General features: G+C 41.4%; 2 protein-coding genes across 2 annotated transcripts; both read right to left on the bottom strand.

Moving 5' to 3' along the window:
- Nucleotides 1-443: 443 nt before the first annotated feature.
- On the bottom strand, nucleotides 444-3195 carry LOC130986547 (uncharacterized). Its single transcript, XM_057909985.1, has 2 exons — nucleotides 878-3195; nucleotides 444-724 (listed from the first exon to the last, which is right to left on the bottom strand). The coding sequence occupies exon 1, from the start codon at nucleotides 2782-2784 to the stop codon at nucleotides 1423-1425; it is 1362 nt and encodes a 453-aa protein (XP_057765968.1). The 5' UTR covers nucleotides 2785-3195; the 3' UTR covers nucleotides 444-724; nucleotides 878-1422.
- An 11463-nt stretch (nucleotides 3196-14658) lies between these two features.
- LOC130986546 (uncharacterized) lies at nucleotides 14659-16221 on the bottom strand. Its single transcript, XM_057909984.1, has 5 exons — nucleotides 15760-16221; nucleotides 15583-15660; nucleotides 15394-15484; nucleotides 15189-15304; nucleotides 14659-15096 (listed from the first exon to the last, which is right to left on the bottom strand). The coding sequence occupies exons 1-5, from the start codon at nucleotides 16105-16107 to the stop codon at nucleotides 14878-14880; spliced, it is 852 nt and encodes a 283-aa protein (XP_057765967.1). The 5' UTR covers nucleotides 16108-16221; the 3' UTR covers nucleotides 14659-14877.
- Nucleotides 16222-16294: the final 73 nt, after the last annotated feature.

Below are 16294 nucleotides of genomic sequence, written 5' to 3'. Positions count from 1 at the left end.
GGAAAAAGCTATAACAGAGGCTGCCTCATTTCTTCTGCTCCGCTAGATCGGCTGTTGCTTCCCAGGAAGGAAGCAATTTTGCATCCCCTATTTCTACTACAGTATAATTTATTTTCCTCATACACATACTGGGTGTCCCTATCCTATTGAATATGTATTTGTTTGTATGTTGATTTTTATTGAGGGATACAACACAACTCAAAGGAGCATCATTTGAATTCTTTAAAACATTATTAGAAGAAGAAAAAAAATAGCATAGGAAGCTTCCTGGTCTGTTTGAGTAGGCAAAGAAAATAGTACATCACCAAAAAAAACCAACAATACAAATGTAAGCCGTAAAGCTCTAAACCACTTCAACTGCTTGCAAAATCTGGAATCATCTTATGCACAGCATCAAGCTCATTCTTTTTTCATAGGGTTACTAGGGTTTCTGAAATTGAAAATTGGGGAAACCAACTCTTTGTTATCTCCAATTTGATAATCAAACTTTTTGAGCATTACAACAGACCCCTTAAGGTTTTTCTAGATTGAACAAGACAAAACTCAAGGGGCAATATACATTGAGAATATTTGGTTATGAAATCAATGGAGAAATTAGAGACTCAGCAATTTCACTGGAATGGCTCTCTCTGCCATACTCGTAATTTTGAGGTGAAGCTGACCTTTGCTTCAGTCCTTCCAACTCGACTGCAACTTCCTTGACATCTTCTACCACTTCCTGCCACTGATTAAAGTAGTTATATTTTTCAATATATTACATTAGATTTTTTTTATCTCCACATCACTTCTCAAACTTCTAATTAAGCATGGAAAACACCAAGACTGGAACAAATTAAGGATCTCATGTGCAATTATGCAAGAGTTCTAATGAGATCACCAATCTACTGTCATAGTGATTCATCCCTGACGTCCAAGCTTGATCATCTCTTTTAGATGAATGAACTGCTAATTTTAATGATCGAGTGATGGTGGACTTAAATTCAAGACTCTTGATTTCATGCATAATCACTCCACCACTAGACCAACTCAGCGTCACGCTTGATCATCTTTATCTCGGTGAAGAAAAGCATGCCACTCTTCAACATATGCTTCTTCATTGTTCATCACCTATAGAAGGGCGTTGGCGCCAGTCGTCGAACAATTCCAACCACTTCTTCTGTCTTCCCCAGAAGCAAAAATGCTTCACGAACGCTCTTCTCATAAACTGCAACTCCGGTGACACATTTTGGTTATAGCAAGCGGCAAATTGCTCAGACAAGCTGCCAAAACATCTCCAATCGTAACACATAACCTCTCCCACATTTCCTCACAGCTTTCCTCTTTACAAGAGGACAACAGAAGAGTTTGACAAATTGTGTACATGGAGTTAGCAGCCACAGCTCTTACAGCCCAGTTTAGAGCATTCAACTCCATAACAATGTCTCAGGCTTTATCGGAGAGCTCTTGCACGACCTCCTCGCCATTTCTGCACTGTAGAAATGCTCTTCTGAGATCGATCTCTACCCACTTGGAGTAAACCAGCACTTCCACCCAAGTAACACTTGCAGCTTTCCTAATGCTCTTAAGCTCTGCATTTGTATCCAAAGTTTTCTCAACAATCTTTGCGAGACAGAGGCCTTGGCTCACACTGCTCAACAACTGCTTGCGTTGATGCTCGGAGATATTGGGAAGCGCGACTGCAATGCTTGTCAGAGTCACCACTTGTAGCGTCCAACAATCTTGATCAGAAACTAGGCTTGTAATTTGGTTATTAGAGCTGCCAACATTAATATTGCGTAGAAGACTTATAAGGTTGGAGGGCTTCTTCTCTCTGCCAATCTGAATCATGCGATCAGCCTCACCGCACATGCTTCTCACCAAGCTTTCCGGCAGCTCCGCCTCACCGTCTAGTAACAGAACGTAACGGCTAAGGTTGGTATCCGATGATGCACCATCATCCCTCCTCGCAAACTTGCTGATCATGTGAGAGAAGCACGATGCAAATGGAGTGACCATGAAGCCAGAAAAGAAGACGAGGGTTTTGCTTACAAGGACAACACAACACTGAACTCCGATGCAGAAAGTTAGCACACACCATTGTGCATCAAGAAGATGTTTTCCCCATTTGTTTGGCCCAATTTTGAAGCCTGCCAAGAGAGAGTTTCTCCAGTCGTTGAGAGTCTGAATCCAGTAGCTTTCTATCTTGAACGTGTCGGAAAATGTGGTTGTGCACGTGAACACGGCGGCGACGAACCATCTCAACGCAGCCACAATCACGGCTATTCCCAACCCAATAGACTGAATATGTACAATCCATTTGGTAGAGATTCCATAGAGTGACTTACCCGCTGCATTTGTTCTTGCCCCACGAAGCACTTGAACCAAAGTATATATGCAATAAAAAAGAGAGGAGATGAGAGATGAAGCTGCGGAAACGTTAGAACGTGCCACTACAAACTGAGGGCAGCTGCTCTCTGCCATCACCCAATATTTCATCATGCGTCTTCTCTGATCATCCATCTTCATCTCTTCTTCTTCTTCTTCTTCTTCCTCTAAAGCTTCTCTGTGCTTCTCTTGGTACTTCCATTTCAGGCTCCTCTTCATCGTTGACACGCTAAGCGCCATAGAAACCAGCATCACAAGAGAAAGCAACATCATAATTGAAGGGATGATTGCTTTTTGTTGGTAGCGTTGCAGCTCGATGATGTGAATGGCCACGTTAGCCGTGACGGTGATCACGAGGACGGCTACGGCGACCATGTTTGGGAGGAGCTCGTTGTCGTTCATGGAGCCCAGAGAAGGCATGAGAGTGTTGAGAGCTTGTGCACATGAAGAGTAAGCTGGTGAACTTTGCAGCTGCGTCAGTCTCGGAATTGATCATGACGGTGTTGAGATCCATGGGCAGCTTCATCGCCACGGCTAACACCGTCAAGGAAGCGGCGTTGAGAGAGGTGTATTTGCAGGGGAACCACAGCTTCTTGCGGCGGAAGCTGTTGAGAGCGTCGGCCGCCATTGCAAGAGTGCAGACTGCAGAAGCTGCGGCGATGTATAAGCCCACCCATGGCATCGCTGCATCCAGTTGCTTTTGCACCGCGCTATCCATCATCAAAGCAATAATGCCAATTAACATTCTTTTATACTTACATAATATGACTTCTCACACGTCTTCGTGACATGACATGAGTGAGTAAATGAAACGCGGGGAGATTATTCACCCAAACTACACCAACTAACAAAAGTCAAACTAAATATAGAATTTTGTCAAAAAAAAAATCAGTCAATAAAGACTTTTTTAGGGAAAAACAAATAAATAAATTCTAACAAAAAAGTAAGAGCTTCCACCGGTGCTTCCCCATTCAAGTGTCACATCAATGTCACGTCAACATCTATTTTAATTTCAAATTTCTTTATACTTCACAATTATACTTTTTCATATTTAATTATTCATAGGATCGAGTGATATACTATCCATTTTTTTCACATCATATATGATAGTTTCAATAGAGAATCTCTTATATATATTTTTTTTTTTGATCAATAAAAAATTCATTAAAAAACTGGGGTGGTACTAGGAGTACCAAAAACATCAAACAAGTGGTGCAAACTCGTTGGAGCACCACAAAGAAAAAGAAATATTGAAATCGACAACATGGAATATTTTGTTCCAGCTCCAAAGCCTCCCTTTGACCTCATTAACAAGATTGGACACCTCCCAATTCTTGTTCTCAAACCTACTCTCATTCCTATACTTCCAGATCAGCCAAACAGTCCCAATCCAAAGAGCTTTAAGGAAGTTCTTGTTTCTTTTACCTCTTCCTCCTCCAATGAAAGATATGAAATGATCTTCGACTTTTTGTGGTTTAGCCGTTTCCATTCCAATCCATTGATGGATTTTGTCCCACACGCGATCGACTTTCGGACAATGAAGAAAAGAGTGTTCAGATGTTTCCTCCCTCCACACACATGCATTGCACCACTGTTCTTCGGCTGGGATGAGGATATTCCTTTTGAGAAGGTTTTCGCAGGTTGGCAGCCTGTTACAAATGCTTCTCCAAGCTGTCACTTTTGCTTTGTGAGGAGCCGGTGCCGTCCACATTTGGGCACTAGCTACAATGTGTCTCCCAAAATGATCACCTTTCGCCTTTGCGCACTCCTCATAGGCCGCTTTAGTCGAGAAGTTCCCCCCCGCTGCGTTCTTCCAGCTCCAGCCGTCCATAAGTTCTAGGCAAGGAGAAAGCGTCCCAATGACTGACATCAAATTTTCCTCCATCTCCTTCTCCCTCTCCCTCAGCTCCCTTCGCCACTTGAGATCCCACACCCATCCTTCGTCCGTCCATTCCCCAGCCTCCTGCATATTACCATCTTTAAAGAGACTAAGATTAAAAAGTCTAGGGAAGAGGATCTTGAGGTGGCTGTTCCCCACCCACGTCTCACCCCAAAAACTGACCTCTCTACCATTCCCCATAATCCTTTGAATATTGCCACTAAACCACTTTTCTTCCTCCCTCCCTGCTCTCCCAACAATTTTCGACCACCATCCCTTCATCCCGCCCCTTTTCTCCACCCTCCACTCCCCTCCCACCCCTCTTGACAAATCCCCGTACAAGGATTTAATCACCCTGACCCACAGCGCCTCCCTCTCGACCAAGTACCTCCACACCCATTTTAATACCAAGACCTTGTTAAACCATTCAATGTTTCGAAATCCCAATCCCCCTTGAAGCTTGTCGACACACATGTCTTTCCATTTGAACCAAGCAATAGACCTAGACACGCCACTTCCCCCCCACAAAATTTTTCCAAAAACGGAGTTGAGGTCGTGAATTACCGATTTAGGAATGAAGGAAAAAGACAATTGAAACACTGGGATGGCTTGAAGGACCGACTTCACAAGAACGATACGCCCTGCCAAAGAAAGAGATTTCTTCTTCCAACCTCTGATTTTCCTCAACACTTTTTCCACGACGCAACTCCATTCCACACTGCTATTCATCCGTCCCCCAACCTTGATACCGAGATAATTGAAAGGAAGAGATCCCTCCTTACAGTTGAGATAACCTGCCCACCTCCTTAAACACGCATTCTCGACACCAACTGCCATCAAGTTGCTCTTGTCGAAGTTGATTTTGAGCCCTGAAAGGAATTGGAAGAGAAGAAGGATCCTTTTAATAAAAGTCACATTCCCCTCGTTAGCTGCCAACAGGAAGATTGTGTCATCTGCATATTGAAGATGCGACACAGAAATTTTATCCATCCCCAGAACAGCCGGAGCCACGAGCTGGAGATCAGTAGCTCTCTCCATCAGGGCATTTAACCCTTCGGCGATGACTAAAAAGAGGAAGGGGGACAACGGATCCCCCTGCCTAAGACCTCGTTCCATTTTGAAGACACCTGTGGATGATCCGTTCACCAGCACGCTGCCTGACGCCGAATCGAGGCATCCCTTCACCCAATTCCGCCATTTCTGATCGAAGTTCATACGACCGAATAAAGCATCAAGAAAATCCCATTGAACGGAGTCGTAAGCTTTAGCAAAATCGATCTTGAAGAAAATACGACCAATCTTCTTTTTCTTTGCTTCCGCAATTGCTTCGTTGAGAATAACCACTCCATCAAGAATGAACCGACCTTTGATAAAAGCGCACTGTTTGTCCGAGATAATAGACCCCATCACCATTTTCAGCCTCCCTGCAAGGATTTTTGCAATGATTTTGTATAAGCTATTGATCAGGGAGATCGGTCGAAACTCATCCAGCTTCTCTGCCCCTTCCTTCTTCGGGATAAGTACAATGAACGAAGTATTGCTTCCTTTGGGGATCCTCCCGTTCTCGAAAAACTCTTTCAGAACTTGGAGAAGATCATCCTTTACTGTCGACCATGCATTCTTCCAGAAGGAGAACGTGAACCCATCTGGACCAGGACTCTTGTCGCCACCACAGCTCCACACCGCCTCCTTGATCTCCTCCAAATCGAACTCCCTACACAGCCAATTGCGCTCCTCATCAGAGAGTTTTTTCTTGAGGAAGTCATTGGGGAGGTTTGGCAGATTCCGTGTCCTTTTTTTGAAGAAGACTTCGAAGTGTTCCCGGACTTTGGATTTGACCTCCCCTGGATTAGACACCCACTGATTTCCAAAGTATAATCCCAAGATTTCATTCTTTTTCCTTCTCCCAAGAATCGCTCGGTGATAGAATCCCGTGTTAAGATCACCGCTTTTGAGCCACCGAACCTTGGCTTGCTGTTGCAAGACCCTTTGTTTGTCTTTCAGCTGTAGGAAAATATTCGCTTGGATTTCATTTCTTCGAATGATTTCAGACTCCTCAATTCCATGCTCTTCATCTTTCTGGTCAAGAGCTTGCAATTCAATCTTCAAAACCTGTATCCTTTCATCAATATTCCCAAAAGTGGATTTATTCCATTCTTTCAGTTCCGTTTTCAGTTTCTTCAATTTTTCACTGACCACGAAGCATCTCCATCCCGTCATTCCGTTCGCCGTCCACACTTTCCTAACCTGTTGTTCAAACTCCGGATGTGTCCCCCACACATTGAGGAATCTGAAAGGCCTTGGTCCCCAATCTTCTACTTTTGACACCAAAACAATAGGGCAATGATCCGAAATGGTGCGCTGCAGACCACGTCCCATCGACCCCTCCCATTGACGCAGCCACGCGTCGTTAACCAGAAACCTATCCAGTTTACTTTTACACATCCCATTCGGCTTATACCACGTAAATTTTCTCCCTTGGGATCTGATTTCTGTAAGGCCGCTATCACCGATAAAACTGTCGAAGGTTCTTGCATCTGCTGCCCCATAAGAATCCCCACTTCCAACTCTTTCTTCCCACTTCCGCACTGCGTTAAAATCCCCCATCACACAGACACCGCGATCGGCATTTTGTTCCACTATATTTTTTATAACATCCCAAAGTCTAGATTTCTCTTCCGAACCAACTGGTGCATAGACATTAATGATGCAGCACACAACATCATCTTGAACCCATTTTCCATTCACCACTACAGCCCCGCTGACGTCCCATTTGCTAGAAGCTTGGAAAACGTTTTTATTCCAAGCACTAACCAAACCACCAGACCGCCCTTCAGAATTCCGAACCACAAGATCAAAATTATCAATACCCCACCAAGAGTTACACACCGATGAATCAAACTCAGTCATTTTTGTTTCTTGAAGGCAACAAAAGTCAATCTTTTGCATTTTGACAATCTCACTAACATCTTTCTGTTTCCCAATACTCCCAAGGCCCCGAATGTTATATGATAGAAAATTCATGGACACTTACTTGGTTTACTCCCAGCTTCTGTCCTCACGCTGCCTTCCTCTTGGCCCTCAATTTGCGCTGCCATCTCCTGATCTGTAAGTTGGCTTGAAAGCCCCAAAGTTTTCCCTAATTTCCAAATTACCAAACTTTCGGTTTCCATATCCGCAATGAAGTTTCTCCATCCGTTATTTTGTCCCTGTAATTGGCACACCTTCTTCGATTTCTTGCTCTGTTTCTTTTTGTTATTTCCGAGAGCTTTACCAGCGGTTTCTTTCTCGGTGATTTCCTGAAGAAAAAGGCTTCTCTCCTCATCTTCTGACTGTCGTGGTTGGCCCTCGCGTTCTTTGTCTTTCTCCGATCCAGACTCGGCTGAAAGCCTCGTTTCTTTGGCAAAAACTTGACAGGATGAACTCTCTCCCACCTGACCTCCCGCAAATCCATCTTCCCTTCCCACTGTGACTTCTTCCACAAAAAGAGACGCTGATTTTCCACTTGTTTGGGGGTTCGGGGAGACCAAACCGCAAGAGTCAAAAAAGGGTTGGGCCGAAAATGCTTCCTTATCTCCTGGGCCACTCTGTATATGATGTAGGCCTTCCTCTTCTTTACTGGACTGCTCTTCGGTTGGGCCCTCGGTTCTACCCCCCTCACACGATGTTGGAATCGAAGAGACTGTTTGTTGGGACAATGAAACGCTGCTGCTTTTGTAAAAAAGCTTTTCGTCATCCTCGATAATAGCATCTGCCGGCCCCGTTGAGACATCCTCCGAAGACCAATCGGAGTCCGATTCCGTCCTCTCCTCCTCCGCCTGACATCTGACGCAGAGATTGGGTGCATCTCGGACCTCCTCGACACGCATTTTGAAACACGTCCCCTCGATCACGCAATCCAAAATTCTATCGCATGAATGGAGGCCCGTGGCAACCTGAATGAAGGCTTCATCGAACTTTTCCTTTGTCGCGGTGCCTTCATGAATTTTACGAACCACACCAAAGCTAGCACATGCATCGTTGAAGAAACGAGGATTCCATGCATGTAAAGGCACACACACCCATTTGGTCCAGACCACTCTTTGATGCGAAACATCGCCAATCTTCCATTTCCTACTCCACGAGAACCAGAACCGAAACCATTCGTCCATCTCTTTAAGGATTTCTTCAGTTGGATCTCCGCATGCACTCTGAATGAGAACGAGATTCCCTCCAATTGTCGAAACTTTCAGTTTCCCCGAACATTCTCCTATGATTTCGTCTTTGACCTCTTCCCATAAGAACTCCTTTTTCAGAAGACCGGTAACCGCCCCCTGTATCCAAGCTTTCTCCTCATCCGTTGGCTTGAAATGAATTACTTCTTCCGCTCGTGTCTCCTTTCCTTCGTTCCCCGTGAGAATATCTTTGAAGGAAATTCCAGCTTTCCTGTCCGCTCTCTCAAAAACACGTGGTTTCTCCTGACTCTTATCAGTCTTCGGATCCTCCCGCCTTTCAGCCCTCATTTCTCTCTCAAACCTTGGTTTATAGACCCTGATTTTATAGCTGCCGATCCATAGCGTGTTAAGATCCGCAAGCAACTTATCGGGAAAACTCACCCCCACGAACCTAACAAAACCGAAAGCTTTCCCACGCAAATCCCTCTTTTTTGGACAAACAACTTCGGTAGGTTCCAAGACCGTGGCAAACTTTCTTCTCAGGAAATCCGCGCTGCAGCCGTCTGGCAAATTGTTGACGAAGAAAGTGGTGATCGCCTTATCCCTCCCATTCCACTCTCCCCTCGTCGATTGCCGCCCAAATCTACCACCATCTGTTCCATTAAAGGTTCTTCTCGAACTGAGGCTTGTGTTCCTAGGGTTTGGGTATCTTTGGTGTCTTGTCGGAATTCTCTCGGAAAAAGGTTGGCCAGCCCTTCGTTTCCTCACCTCTCTCTATTCCATTTAAACCACCAATGAATTTGACAGCATATAAAATCACATCAGCTCAATCCAATTTCACAGAACCAAACATAACAACCAAGCAGTTGAGAAACGTATCCGAAACCGAACCGAAGAGAGGCGTAGAAGGTTCTCGAGATCTGGGAGAAACCAGAGCACAATCAGTTTTCTGGAAGCACAATCGGCATCGGAAAGAGAAGACAAGAAAAGAGAAGATCCGAGATTGGACAATCGCCGGTCTGCTGCTGTCTCAGATCTGCACGACTGCAGCTACGACTGTGTCAACTTGGCGGCGGAGTTCTGCTTAGAGCCAATTGCTGGGTGTTGCAGGAACGGCGTCGGTCTGCTGCTGCGAAGGTTAGGTGGGAGCCGATCGGAGATCTGCTGGGAGCGGATTGCGCCTGTCTGCTGCTGCGAAGGTCTGGTCTGCTACTGTGAAGATCGGCGCCGATCTGCTACGGATGTCTGCTGGATCTGCTACGGAGGTCTGCTGCTGTGTAGATCTGCTGGGAGCCGATCGGAGGTCTGCTGGGATCGGCTGGGTGTTGCAGACCAGGATATCTATCTCTAGTGGCGGACGAGCGTCATTTTGGAAATCAATGGACCAGATTTCAAGAGAGGAAAGCCCGGTTTGATCCAATAGAGAATCTCTTATATACAAGGGAGAAGTAGCAAATAGTCCTCTATCATATAATTCTCTAACATATTTACCTCCTTATCTCTTAATTATGGGCTGTTAGCCCCTCAACATCTCAAAACCCCCCTGTTTTTCACGGACACCGTTAAATATTTTTTACTTTTTTTTATTTCTTATTTCATTATAATATTTGTTAAGCAAAATACATTGCTACAAATATTTATACGCAAACTTCAACCTTAATTAATAATTAACAACTATCATTAAATATAAATTCGCATTTTTTGGGAACAATCGACAAGTACGCAAAGATTAAAATATGTAAAATTGGGTGCTCGTAAGCTTTCACGTATTTTTCTCTATCATACCACTTGGATATCATGGTCAATGGATACTGCTTCTTGGAGAAATAAATAAAAGCAATTGCATAAGCATATTTTAATCTTTGGGTATTCGTCGATTTTTTCGTTCTATTATCTTTACGTCTTGATTAGGAATTCTGTTGGGGTTTATCTGAATCTGGTAAGGTTTTGGATTTTGTTTGCTTATTATGCTGATTTTGGGTGATTGATGCGCTTAGAAGCAAATAATGGGCACTTCTGTTAGAACTGAGAATTGATTATGGAATTCTATGAGGAGAAATCGTTGAGGGAAAAAATTACGCGTTATTATGTACTCCCTCCGTCCCAAGAATAATGGTCTGTTTTCCTTTTTGGGTTGTCCCATATATAATGGCATGTTTTCTTTTTAGGCTATAATTAACATTTAATTAAAATTCTAATCAAATCCCAATCTTTTCTCCCCCACCTAAATTTTCCACTTTTTGTTCCCAAAGCATTCTCTCTCTCTTCCCACACACACTCCATCTTCCTCTGTCGTCTCTCTCTATCGTCCGGCGACATCACCGGTTCTTGCCGCCTCCGGCTCGGCGAGACCGGCGCCTATTTCCTTTCTTTTCTCTACCCAATTCTTTTCTCTCCCTGTCGATCTCTCTTTATCTCTGCCCTCTCTCTGCTCTCCCTCTAGATCTCATTTTCTCTCCTATTCGCGGTGGCCGCTGCAAGCCGTGGCGGCGCATGCAACGCCGGCAGTCACCGCCGCCTCTACTCTCTCTCTCTTCCTCGCTCACTCCGCCTCCCCCTCTCTCCTCCACTTTCTTCTCGTCGCCCCTCCTCTCCTCCATTGTTTCTTAGCCACGATAGGGCTCTCCTCCACCGCTCCCTTTTCCTCCATTGTGCTCATCGGATTCGAAACAGCGGAACAGTAGTGGAGAGAGCCCTAATTTTGTGCAAGAAATTGAGATTTTTGGCGATGGGTTTGGTGGTGTCTAGCTTGTGCAGTGATGCCAAGCCCTACTTGGAGATGAGGATAAATTGGAGATGATGAGAAATTAGATTTAAGGGAGAAGATGCAGGGTGGCACCGCTGCTGTGATGTCGCTGTTGTCGGCATGGTGAGAAAGGGGAGAGATGGGTTGCTACTAGTGTTGGCAGAAAGGGGATAAATGAGAGAGATGGGTTTGCTGGTGTTGGCATGGTGAGAAATGGGAGAGATGGGTTTGCTGGTGTTGGCAGTGGAGGAGTGGCGGGAGGTTGGTGTTGCCGGAGTGGTTGGTCGGACGACTGTGTTGCCGGATTTTTGTCGGAGTATTGAAAAAGAGGGGGAAATGGTGGTGATACCATCATCTTCAATTGATGTAGATTAGCTAATAATTAATTTTACTAATAACATCTTTAAATGTGTGGCCCATCACTTTATCTCCTTAATTCAACACTTCTTAATCTCCGTGCCCAAAAGAAACGGATCATTATTTCTGGGACGGAAGGAGTATGTGTATGTGCACGCGCAAGTATTATATCTATAATACTCCATTCGTCCCACGAATCTTGAGTCAATTTCCTTTTTTGGCCGTCCCACGAATCTTGAGTCATTTCTATATACTCCATTCGTCCCCAAAATAAGTTCCTATTTGGGGACGACACGTGTTTTAAGGAAAAGTGGTAAAATGTATTGATAGTGGAGAAAAATATGTTATAATTAGTATCGAAAGTGGTGAAAATGTGAAAAAAGTGTTATAATTAGTATTGAGAGTGGTGAAAAAGTGAAAAGTAAGAATAAATAAAGTATTATTAGTAGTGGGGTAGTTGTCCAGAAATGGAAAGAAAAAAAGAGGAACTTATTTGGGGGACGTCCCAAAAAGGAAAAAAGAGAAACTTATTTCAGAGACGGAGGGAGTATATAGTAAGAATTAGGGAAAAATAAGGGGTTCTAATTAAACTTATCTTAACTAATTGTGTATTTTTTTACTTTACCATTTTTCTACTTTATTACCTACACACTTACATAATCACTTTTCACTTTATTACCTACACATTTAAAACACTAATCATCAACTCCTTAATTCTCGTGCCGAAAAGAAGTGACTCAAAATTTGATTCGCGGGACGGGGGAGCAACAAATTTCGGGTGGTCATAAAGCTGATTGGGCTTTGGAGTCATACAATTGGATCTGGATTCTGGTGAGTGCTGGATTCTAATATTTTGGTTGCCCAGAAGCTGCAGATGGAAAAATAATTCTCATTTTCGTCCCAATTGTTTCATTTCATTTGGAGTCAACATATTAATTTATTTGAATTGTACGAGGGATCATCAAAATAGATATTCAGTTGGTTTTGTTCACTTATTCATATTATGTAAATGTTCATTCATTATTAAAATGCGTTTTTATTAAAAATGGGAAAAGGAAAAAAGAACAAAGAAACCCTAGAAAGCACAAAATAGCAGACTTAGGGCCGAGCCTCATTAAAACCTTTTCATGGAAAACCCCATGGGAAAAACCAGAAAAGGAAAAAGAGTGTTCGTCAAAAAAACAAAGACCACGACCAGAAGAGCGGAAGGAAAGTTTCTGATACTCCGGCCTAACCATCGTCCCAAAACAATCCCGGCTCAAACTAGATGTAAATGTTCATTCATAGAAATCTATAATACATTAATTTAATTTAACTTATTGTTCATAACTTATTCATTGTATATTTATAACTAAATAATAGTTGTTCGAATTATACACTATATAGTGTTCGTATTATGTGGTATTTAATGATATTCAATTATTTTTATTTATTTATTCATTGAATAAACTTGTATGTTTAATGAATAGGGCCGACCACCAATACTGAAGGAAGTTCCAGTGTGGCTGCATGGTTGATGGAAAAGGGCAAGGGTCCATTCATCTTTGCCTTTTTACATGCTTTGCGCTCAACCTGCACTTTTATTGGTTTTAGGTTGGAATTATGATTAATTATGTTTCTTGTTAAAGTTAAAAAGTTATTCATAATGTTAAAATAGATATATTCAGTTACTTTTGTTCACTTATTCATATATATTATGTTCATTCATAAAAATATGTAAAATATTAATTTAATTTAACTTATTGTTAAGAACTTATTCGTTATACATTCATAATTGAATTAATAGTTATTCGAATGTACGCTACATTGTTCAGATTGTGTGATATTTAATGATATTCAATTACATTTGTTCATTTATTCATTTTTTTATTTTTTTATTTATTAAATAAACTTGTATGTTTAATTATGAATTAGGTCAGTCACCAAGTTTTAAGTAAGTTCCGATGTGTCTGCAACACTAATGGACAAGGGCAATTATTCATTCAAAAGATATGCGTAAAATACGGTTCAAAAAATTGCAAATACTCTAGTTCAATAAAGACTTTTTAGGGAAAAGAAAATATAGAATTTCTAACAAAAAAGTATGAGCATCCACTGGTGCTTCCCCATTCTGGTGCCGATTCAATTTCACGCGCGTCAACATATTTCTAAATCTTAAACTTTCTTATATATATTTTCTTGACAATCATACTTTTTCACATTTAATTATTCATGGATCCCACTGTTATAATATCCATTTTTTCCATATCATAAGATATATAGGGAAGGGATTATATAAAACTCATTCCTTAGGTAGTATATAGATCCAAACAAGGACAATATAATGTGTGCATGTGGCACGCTAGCAACGTGACACGTGGCAGACACCTTCCAAGGACTTCAAAGACAAATACACATAGCGGTAAAATAAGAATGAAATTTTTAAAAATTAAAAAAATAATTTTTTACTTTTTTTTTACCGAAAATTAATTTTTTTTGGGCACGGCCACTGTCAAAATTGAATATATAATTGAACACAAATATGCATAATGTTGGATAGAAATATGCATGAAAAAATATCATTATGCGACCCTTCTGATGCCTCTCGTTGCTGCTCGTCGCCGCCGTAGTTACGCATATAGTTGAACATAAATATGCATAGAAGGTAAACACAAACATCATAACGTTAGATAGAAATATTGCACAACAGAACAATGCATATTGTGTCAATGAACCCTTCATATATATATATAGGGATGGGCTAAAATAAAAATACATCTTAAAATGTAAAATATGAACCATTTTCAGCCAAGATCAAAGGTGGATGCATCATCTTGTTGGATGAATGCAGATCCTGGGTTCAAATCCTGAAGGAAGCAATTTTTTTTTTAGTGCATTAATTTTTACAGTTGATGCATTAGATTTGATGATTCTCACGTTCTCACAAATAATGTAGGGCTCAGACTCTCTGTTTTTTTGTACCCTCTATGCTGATGTATGCTTTGAATGAATTAGTTGTCATACAGACATGAATCTGTAATGAATATAGATTCGATGTGTTTAATCAAATTTAACCATGAAAAGTATAGTTTTTTTAATTTTTTAATTTTTTATAATTATTCAACTCTAATAATTTATTAATGTGAAATTCATGGATTGTGTGTGTAATGCACACACACTTTGCTAAAACAAACACTATATTTCGATTAGGTCCACGATCAATAACACATACAACGTACTATCTTTATGGTAGTATTATAAGATATGAATTGATATTTTCCCAATAATGAATTATATATACAAATCAAAGAATACATAAATTGGCAGCACTGAAGTGGTGAAGGATCCTGCGCGTGTCCGCTACAAAAGCTAATGAGAGCAGTAGTTGTTCTTGTTTACTATTTGTGGTCGACGTAGGCAGGAGCAGAAGAGATTCTGGAAAGCACGAAAATAGAAGCAGAGGACAAAAATATGGCCCCTGCAAAACAGGCAAGATCCATACCATTACTCACTGCTATGCTCCTGAATTTATCCAACACTTGCACTTGCAGAATCAGCATTACAGCATGCCCGATTTTCGACTTTGCTTCCATCGCAGATCCCCTTCCCATCCACGACTGAAACTCAAATACTACTCCATCAACAAACACTCTTATATTTCTATATCTATATATATATAATTAAGAAAGAATGCCTATATATATATTACCTTGAGATTGAAATTCTTAGACGATCCACTAATACTATCCGAATCATGTGATCCCACGAACATTACGTATAATGCCATTGCGAAAACAAGCATTGCTGTTCCCATGATGAACATATCTGCCATACACATTTGCATTTTAGATTTTTCCCAAGAAATAAAAAAATAATTAAAAATGAAGGAAAGGATTAATCATGCATAGTCATACCAATAGCTTCCATTAATTGGTGGACCACTTGCGCTTGCTCCGACATTCGTGAAAGCGCATGAAAATACGATCCTACTACTAGAAAACACCCCTGCATATGCATTCACATGGAGTAATTAATAGTATCACATTCTTGGCTATTACTAATTTTTTATTATCCAGAAAAATTCATAATCAGTAAATACATACCTCAAAGAAACATAGTACGGAACAAATCAAAGATCCACCAATCGCTAACAATGTAAAGAATCGGCAGTCCACTATAGTCTGTCCACAAATAAACAATTTATGCTATCAATTTTCTTAATCTATTAAAAATATAAATAAATATCAAATTGAAGATTCCGAAAAAAAATCGATATATACCTTTTCAAGGAACATCTGTGCATGCAATCCCCATGGCCTTTTTTCTATAACAAACTTCCTCCAATGGGATAAAGCATCAGCAACATAGACAAATAGGATTCCCAAATCCGTCCTTTTATCCGTCTTCGGCTCCGAAACGACGGCGCAGGATGAGCTACAGCCGGCCGCCTTCGCCGGCGCCGGCTTCCTCTCACCGGCGCCGCCAGGAGGAATGTCGGAACTCAGCCCTACTTTGTTCAGACACATTAGTGTCCCAGGCCTTGATGAAACACTACTTCTAATTGAGACAAGGGTTTCAGTAGTAAGGCCTAAAGGTTTAGACATTCTCAGCAACCTAGTTGAAGCCATTAAAAAAAAATGGTGCTTTCCAAATTTTTTATACAAGAAAATTTGTTCAAGGGAAATATTTTGATGTTTTTGGTGGTGGTATTTTCACGTTTTATAAATAGATGGTACATAAAATTCATGGAAGGTTCATGGCAATATTGGCTGGAATTGTCAGTACGTGGTAGCTAGCAGACCTTTTTGCATTTTG

This window comes from Salvia miltiorrhiza, chromosome 5, assembly GCF_028751815.1.
Source record: "Salvia miltiorrhiza cultivar Shanhuang (shh) chromosome 5, IMPLAD_Smil_shh, whole genome shotgun sequence".
NCBI lineage: Eukaryota > Viridiplantae > Streptophyta > Magnoliopsida > Lamiales > Lamiaceae > Salvia > Salvia miltiorrhiza.
Note: the sequence above shows the minus strand (reverse complement) of the source record. Positions and strands in the feature narration are given on the sequence as shown.

What these genes read in the sequence shown, in the direction of transcription:
- LOC130986547 (XM_057909985.1), bottom strand. Translation starts at nt 2,784, where the DNA reads ATGCCTTCTCTGGGCTCCATGAACGACAACGAGCTCCTCCCAAACATG.
- LOC130986546 (XM_057909984.1), bottom strand. Translation starts at nt 16,107, where the DNA reads ATGGCTTCAACTAGGTTGCTGAGAATGTCTAAACCTTTAGGCCTTACT. An exon ending in CACAGATGTTCCTTGAAAAG is followed by an intron (nt 15,661 to 15,759) that starts GTATATATCGAT and finishes ATTTGTGGACAG; the next exon opens with ACTATAGTGGACTGCCGATT. An exon ending in CCAATTAATGGAAGCTATTG is followed by an intron (nt 15,305 to 15,393) that starts GTATGACTATGC and finishes TGTGTATGGCAG; the next exon opens with ATATGTTCATCATGGGAACA.